Below are 8,107 nucleotides of genomic sequence, written 5' to 3'. Positions count from 1 at the left end.
ACTGAGAGGTAAGAGGGCCAGCACTCACCTGGCCAGGCTAGGGCTAGGTGCTCCTTTCCTCTCTCCTTCCCGGGAAGCACGGGGGTCCTAGGATGCACGGTTCCAGGGAAGCTTTCCCAGGGATGCTAAAGTGAAATGAGGGTGGCGCCCACGGTATGTTCCTGGAATAATGGCCAGAGTAGGGGGAAAGGGTGGACAGGGAGACTGGGATGATAGCACAGCGGGTAGGGTGTTTGCCTTGCACGCAGCTGACCTGGGTTCGATCCCCGGCATCCCATATGGTCCCCCTTACTCCACCACCAGGAGTAAGTCCTGAGTGCAGAGCTAGGAGTAACCCCTGAGTATCCCCAGGTATAGAAAAAGCAAAACAAAAAACAAAAAAAAAAGGGTGAATAGCACCCAGCTCCACTCCTGACTGTTTTGCTTCCATCTGTGAATAAGACACAGTTCCCAGGGGGTCAGCCAGCACAGGGGGATTCTGCAGTTCCTCTTGGTCCCTCTCCTGTCCCAAGCAAGTGTGCTCCGTGCCTTCCTCTGCAGAAGCAAAAGTCCCGGCTTGTGCAGCCTGATTCAGTATCCGAGCTCTTTCTCTCTGTTACTTTGTCTCTTCCAAGCAGCCTTTGACTCTTGGTCCTTGCTCTGTGCTCAGGGACAGCCCTGGTGGTGCTCAGAGAACAGAAGCCGGGGCAGGGGTTAATTTGGATGAGCTTCAGGCAAGCCAGTGCCTTCCCAGGTGTTCCACCGTGTCTCGGCCTCGGCTCCACGCATTCCAGTGGGAAGAAGCTGGGAGTGAGAAGTTCCCAGCTTCTTATTCTGGTCCTAATACAAAAACAGTTGGAATAATCTAATTGGCTGTGTGTGCGTGCACATATGTGTGGGTGCACGTATGTGTGTACACATTTGTGAATGTGTGTGTGCACATGTGTGTATGTGTGTGCACACGTGTGTATGTGTGTATGTATGTATTGTGTATGTGTATTGTATGTGTGTACACATTTGTGAATGTGTGTGCACATGTGTGTATGTGTGTGCACACGTGTGTATGTGTGTATGTATTGTGTATGTGTATTGTATGTGTGTACACTTTTGTGAATGTGTGTGTATGCACATGTGTGTATGAGTGTGTGTACCTGTGTGTGCGCACATGTGCATATGGTGTATGTGCGCACGCACATGTGTGTATGTGTGTATGCGTGTGCACATGTGTGTATGTATGTGTTGTGTATGTGTGTTATGTGTATGTGTGTGAGTGCACCTGTGTATGTGTGTGCACACAGGTGTATGAGTGTTTGTGTATGTATCTGTGCGTACACGTGTGTGTATGTGTAAGTATGTGTGTGCATGCACGTGTGTGTTTATGTGTGTATGTGTGTATGCGAGTGCACATATGTGTGTGTGGGGGGCCACTTTATTGATGAAAGGAGAAAAGCTCCTTGAAGTGCCCACCATGGGCTTAACCCCCCATTTGCCTTAACCCCCCATTACGCCACTTTTCCGTAAACTTGGGGCCGTTCCGAGAGCATGATCTGGGCTTGGGAATGATTGTGGATTTGTGTTTTGTTTGGGGGCCAAAGCCAGCAGTGCTCGGGGCTCAGCTCTGTCTCTGACTCAGGGATCCCTCCGTGTGGGGCCCCAAGGACCATGCAGGGAGCTGGGCCCAGGCCTGGGCTGGCATCTGCAGGGAAGAGCCGGCCTGGCCCTTGCAATCTCTCATCCCGAGACTGGGATCTCCCCCACCTGGTGTGTCTCTGGGAGAGACTAGCAGGTGCCTCATTAACGTGCTGAATCTTAGAGGTTTGTTAGCTCAAATTCAGTTAGAAGATGTGTAAATTGATGATTGTGGATAGAGGAAAAAAATCTAGGATATGCTCAATCTAAATTTCTTTTTTTGCTTTTATTGGGGGGGAGGGTAGTCACACCCAGCGATGCTCAGGGGTTACACCTGGCTCTGCACTCAGGAATTACTCCTTGAGGTGCTTGGGGCACGCAAGGGGATGCCTGGGATCGACCTGGGTCAGCCATGTGCAAGGCATATGCCCTCCCCGCTGTATTATCGTTCCAGCCCCACAATCTAAATTTCTTACTGGAAATAGTAAATGAATGAAAAAGATCAAGAAAAAAGAGGGGGCTGGAGTGATAGCACAGAGGGTAGGGCATTTGTCTTGCACGCGGATGACCCGGGTTCGATTCCCAGCATCCCATATGGTCCCCTGAGCACTGCCAGGGATAATTCCTGAGTGCAAAGCCAGGAGTAACCCCTGAGCATCGCCGGGTGTGACCCCCCCCAAAAAAAATTAAGAAAAAAGAGCGAGATGGCTCCCTCAGCATGGAAGGGCGCAGGTGGGGGCCCCAGAGGAGAGCGTCCTAGAGGAAGGGCCACTGCTGCCAATACAGCTTTCAATATGGGTGTGCTTTGTGTTTGCTGACTTGTTTGTCTGAGGCCGCACCTGTGATGCTCAGTGATCTCTCCCGGCTCTGCCCCCAGGAATCATTCCTGGTGGTTTCCAGGGGACCCTGAGGAATGCTGGGATGGAAGCCATGTGCAAGCAAGCACACGCCTGTTGGTCTGGCCCTGAGCCCAGCTGCCTCCGGCCTCCTTCTCCCCAGGCCAGGCCTGGCAGGCCCGTGTGGAGATGCAATCGCCTCCGTTTGCGCTCAGGCCTGGCCCCGTGACGGTCTGCATATGCTCAGGGAAACCCCTTGAGCCTGCCCCTGTCTGGGAGTGAGCGGGGCTGATTCTCTTGCTCCCCTGATTTCCATCCACACAGGTGTTAAACCACACATGGCCTTTCTTTCCTTTCCAAGCTTCTTTCTTTCTTTTTTTTCTTTCTTTATTTTTTTTGGCTTTTTGGGTCACACCCAGAAGTGCTCAGGGGTTACTCCTGGCTCTGGACTCAAGAGTTACTCCTGATGGTGCTCAGGGTTCCATATGGAAAGCAGGGAATCGAACCCGGGTCCACCGTGTGCAAGGCGAATGTCCTACCTGCTGTGCTATCGCTCCAGCCCGCTCCCAGCTTATTTCACTTGGTTTCATCAACCCCCTTTAAAATATTTTTGGGGGGAGTCACACCCGGTCGTGCTCAAGGCTCCTGGCTCTGTGCTCAGGGGTCAATCCTGAGGGTCTGGGGGAAGACGCGGGTCAGGGACCAACCCAGGTGGGCTGCGAGTAAGGCAGCGCCATAGTCTCCCTCCATATGATCTAAAATGGAGTTTACTCTTCGCTTCTCCTGCCGAGTGTGTAGGAAATATCCAGTCAGGGGTACCAGGGGTGGTGGGGCAGACGTGAGGGGCGGGAAGGACATTATCTCCAATGCCTGCCATCAACACCAACGCTCCTGTGGTCATTCACGCCCCAGAAAATCCCAGTGGGGGAGCCCTGGCCCAGCCTGGATGAGGTCTCGGGTCCGACCCAGATTGTTCCCAGACCACAGAGAACAATCAGACCAGGCTAAGCTCCTTCAGGCGGTGCTTCATCCCCCAGTAAAACCCTAGAAAGCCCAGGGCATGGTGGTTTCCTTTCTCTTTTCCATTTGCCTGTGGCGGGATCGAACTCAGGATACCCCAAAGGGCATCAGTTCTCTCCCCCGAGCCGCCTCTCTGGCCCAGTCAGGAGCCGAGTCCACTGTGACCCCCGGGATGCAGGCACAGGCTCCCTCAGTGCAGGGAGGGTCACGGGGCACCGGGTACCAAGGCCCGACCTCCTGGCCCTGTGGACACCCTATGTGGGGCCACCTGTTCCCGGCCACTGGCACCTCCTGCATCCCTGTCAAGGTCAGAGGGCAAGGGTCATGGCTCCAACACAGAGCACTGACAGCAGAGTCCGTTGTGGGTGAGCGCAGGTGACCTGAGGTGCAATTCTCAGCCCGAAACACCCTGACACCGAGTCCCCAGGTCCCCCTGGGGCCCCCAGCACTGCTGGGCCTGAGTAGTCCAGGACCCCTGAGCTCTGTTTGGAAGACCCCACCCCAATCCCCTCACAGGATTCGAGGGAACCCGAGCTCACAAGCTGCCGACCCTGAGAGCAGGAGCCATGGCCAGCCGGGCTGCAGAGTCCCAACCCTCCTGTGCTGCCTTGGACCTGGGACCCAGACAGTCAACTGTCAGTCCGACCGGCTCCCTAAGGTCCCTCTGCACCCACGGGCCCATGAGTCTGATCTCGGGGTGCCCTGAAAGTAGGGTGTGGGTGGACAGCGGCGTCTCTACTCAGGCTCTCGGGCTGCCTGCGGGAGCTTGGGGGGCAGGGGGACTGGGGGGCAGCAGAGAGGTCGGCCCTCCCTGAGGGGCTGCCACGAGCCGCAGAGCCCCCTGGGAAGGGCCTCTCAGGCTGTGCCTGCAGCCCACCCAGTGACAAGGGCCGCCCAGGAGTGGACAGTGGGGACTCACGGGCCCAAACACAGCACCCAGCAGCCTCAGAGCACCTGCGGCTTTCTGGGGTTCCCCAGGACACGTTTTCACTGGCCATGACCTTCCCAGTTTAGGGCCCTGTGTGGACAGTGGTGGCTGGGCGGGTGCAGCTGACCTCAGTCCTGCGGGGTCACTGAATAATGGGTTGCTGGGGTCTGGGAACGGGGCTCACTAGCACCCCGGCCTAAGGAGCAGATCCTTCTAGCACTAGGTTAAAAATAGCCACAAAGGGTTTCTAAAATTAGCGCGCCCTGCCCTCCAGGAACAGACTCTGTGGAGTGCCCGTCCACCTCCCTGGGCCGGGGTCAGGCAGGCCACACTCTTATGCCACATTCTTTAGAATCCGTGCAGTGGCCGTGACGGTTGACCTTGGCCCTCATGGGCGCCGAGAGCCGGCCGGCCCAGCCCCGGCCGTGTGGAGGGACTGGCTGTCTGGCCGTGCCCGCAGCTGTCCCCAGCCCAGTCCTGGACAATCTCGCAGGCCCCAGGCACTCAGCACAGTGCTCCTGGCTCCCTGCAGCCCTGCCAGGGGAACTCATGTCCTGGTTCTCTGGCGGGTGTCTGCTTCCCCCGGGTGGGAAATCAGCAGCGTGTGGGGGAGGCCGAGCCCAGAGCCCCCCACAGACACACACCTTTCCCCGCTTTCAGGAGCTCGACCAGCAGGCAACCTTCAAGGTTTTTGTTTTCCTCAATTTTGCTTTTGTTTGGGGCCACACCTACCAGTGTTTGGGGCTTACTCCTTGCACAGTGCTCCAGGATTACTCCTCACACAGTGCTCTGGGATCTCCCCTGCTGGGCCCGGAGGACCCTGTGAGGTGATGGGTTTCACACCAGGGTTGGCTGCATGCAAGGCCCACCATGAGCTCCTGTGTGTCCTTCCGGCACTTTCGATATTGCTGTATCGTTCTCTCTTTGTATCCCCTCCCCGCCCCTCTGCTCCATTGTGGCTGGCATTGGGGTGATAAGGGGCTCACTGCGGCTCCTCCTTAGTTTCAGGGTGGGACAGGGTTTGTGGTGAAGGTTGGCGCTAGCTAGGCTCAGTGCAGTGCTCACTCATGCTCTCAGCTGTGGTGCTTATTGGGGGACACAGCCCGTTGGGGTGGGGGGAGACTCGCAAACCTGTTCAGCTGGTGGGGGGGTGGGGGGGTCCCTCCTGCCAAGTCTCAGCCAACCAGGTCAGATAGTTTGATGCGGGACCTGGTGAGGTCATCTGCTCAGATTAGGTGACCCTCGGCTGCATGGCCACTCTAGCAGGGCTCAAGAGACCAGGTGGGACTGAGACTCGAACCCAGGGCCTCTACATGCAGGATGTGTGCCAGCCCTTTGGACCTTCTCCCTGGCCCAGACTAAGGTGCTTCTTCTCTCTCCCTGTTTTCTTTCCTTCCCTCCTCCCTACCCTCCTTCCTTCCTTCCTTCCTTCCTACCTTCTTTTCTCCTTTCCTTCCTTCCATTTTTCCTTCCTTCCCTCTTTCCTTCTCTCCTTCCTTTCTTCTTTCCTTCCCTCTTTCCTTCTCTCTCCTCCCTCCCTCCCTCCCTCTCTCCCTCCCTCCCTTCCTTCCTTCCTTCCCTCTCTCCTTCCTTCCTTCCTTCCTTCCTGCCTTCCTTCCTTCCCCCTCTTCTTCCTTCTTCCTTCCTTCTCTCCGTCCTTCCTTCCCCCTTCCCTTCCTTCCTCCTTCCTTCTCTTCCATCCATCCTCCCTTTCTTCCTGTCTCCCTCCCCCCAGCCTCCCTCTCTCCCACTCTCCCACCCAGTCTGTACTATGACACGTCAGAGCTGGACCCTGCAACACTCTGGATTCTCCTCCCCCTCCCCGCCAACTGAATACATCCTCTGCCCGAGCCAGAGACAAGCCCAGGGACTGTGGGGGCGGGGCAAGGGGGCTTGCTTGGTTCAGGGTCCGGCTGGCGCACCTAGGATTCTGGGGCCCTTGGTGATGCCTGCCCTTGGAGTCCCCTCAACCCGAGGGTTCGGGGGAAGCGGCCCATGGCTCACCTGGGTGCTCACGCCCTCCTTCCCCAAGGAGGACTGGGTATGGGAGGGCTGTGCGCTCTAACGGGAAGGGGTGGGGGCGGGGGGAGCCTGGCGAGAGGCAGCGGGGCGGTGCGCGAGGGGGAAGCCCCTCCTTCGAGTGCGCATCTGGCTGCATCTGGCTCCAGCTGGTGCCCGGCTCTGCCCGGAAGGGGAGCCGGGGAGGGGACCTCCCAGAAACTATTTTTCAACCTGGGCCCCGGCCCCCAGCACCCACCACCACCACCAGGGGTCCAAGCCGCTTCCAGGGTGCCGGGCGGAGGGGATGCGCGGCGGAGGGCCCCCACCGAGCTAACGCGTCCCGTTTCCCCGCAGGCGGTGGGCGCGGCGCTGAGCGCGCGGGAATGGCCAGCACGGCGGTGCAGCTCCTGGGCTTCCTGCTCAGCTTCCTGGGCCTGGTGGGCACGCTGCTGACCACCGTCCTGCCGCACTGGCAGCGCAAGGCGCACGTGGGCAGCAACATCCTGACGGCCGTGTCCTACCTGAAGGGGCTGTGGATGGAGTGCGTGTGGCAGGCCACGGGCGTGTACCAGTGCCAGCTGTACCGCTCGCTGCTGGCGCTGCCCCGCGACCTGCAGGCGGCCCGCGCGCTCATGGTGGTGTCCTGCCTGCTGTCGGCCGTGGCCTGCGTCCTGGCCGTGGTGGGCATGAAGTGCACGCGCTGCGCCAAGGACACGCCGCTCAAGACGAGCCTGGCCGTGGCTGGCGGCGTCCTCTTCATGCTGGCCGGCCTCCTGTGCCTCATCCCCGTGTCCTGGGCCACGCACAACGTCGTCCGGGACTTCTTCAACCCGCTGCTGCACAACAGCCTCAAGTACGAGCTGGGCCCGGCGCTCTACCTGGGCTTCGTGTCCGCGTCGCTGTCGCTGGTGGGGGGCACGCTGCTCTGCCTCTCCTGCGACATGCAGGCGGCCTCCGCGGGGGGGACCCGCGGCCAGCCCCGCGCTGCGCCCGCCTACCGGCCCCCCGCCGCCTACAAGGACCACCGCGCCCCCTCGGCCGGCTCGGCGGCGCACAGCGGCTACCGGCTCAATGACTACGTGTGAAGCATCCCCCCAACGCCCACCGGCCCCCCGCGGCCGGCAAGAGACCCTGGACCCCGAGCCCCCCCCCCCCACCTCGCTCCCGACGCCGGGACGCAGGAGGCAGGAGACCCGGACAAGCGACTGTGGCCCCGAGGTCCCGGGGCCTTGGTGTCCGTGGCGTGCATTGATGACAGAGGTGACCGGGAGTGCGCTCCCTAAAACGGAATAAATAAACGGACTCGGACCCCGGGTGCGAGGGCTGTGCATAGGCTGTGCGTCTGTCTCCAGCTGTTCTTTTATTTGTTTGATTTATTTATTTATTTGATTTATTTATAAGAGGGTTTTTTAATGGAATCACTGTGAGATAGACCCTTACAAAGCTGTGTGGATTAGGTTTCAGTCACACGGAGTTCCAACATCCATCCCTCCACCTGTGAACCTTTCCCAGCGCCAGTGTCCCCAGGTTCCCTCCCCATCACCCCCACACCCCAAACCCAGCCTGCCTCTATGGCAGGTGCTCTCTTTCTCTCTCTCCCGCTCTCCCCTCCCTCTCTCTCTCTCCCTCTCTCTCTTCCTTCTCTCTCTCTTCTCCTCTCTCTCTCTCTCTCTCCCCCCCCCCCTTGGGGCATTAAGGTTTGCAATGCGGATAC

General features: G+C 58.8%; 1 protein-coding gene across 1 annotated transcript; it reads left to right on the top strand.

Annotated features, from left to right (window-relative positions):
* Positions 1-6,776: 6,776 nt before the first annotated feature.
* Positions 6,777-7,478, top strand: CLDN14 (claudin 14). The gene has a single exon (XM_056119530.1). It carries the CDS (start codon positions 6,777-6,779, stop codon positions 7,476-7,478), a length of 702 nt encoding a protein of 233 aa, XP_055975505.1.
* The last annotated feature ends 629 nt before the right edge of the window (positions 7,479-8,107 follow it).

Source organism: Sorex fumeus, unplaced genomic scaffold (assembly GCF_029834395.1).
Source record: "Sorex fumeus unplaced genomic scaffold, SorFum_2.1 ptg000041l, whole genome shotgun sequence".
In the NCBI taxonomy this organism is placed as follows: Eukaryota; Metazoa; Chordata; class Mammalia; order Eulipotyphla; family Soricidae; genus Sorex; species Sorex fumeus.
This window is presented reverse-complemented; position numbering and strand designations above follow the sequence as displayed.

What these genes read in the sequence shown, in the direction of transcription:
- CLDN14 (XM_056119530.1), top strand. Translation starts at nt 6,777, where the DNA reads ATGGCCAGCACGGCGGTGCAGCTCCTGGGCTTCCTGCTCAGCTTCCTG.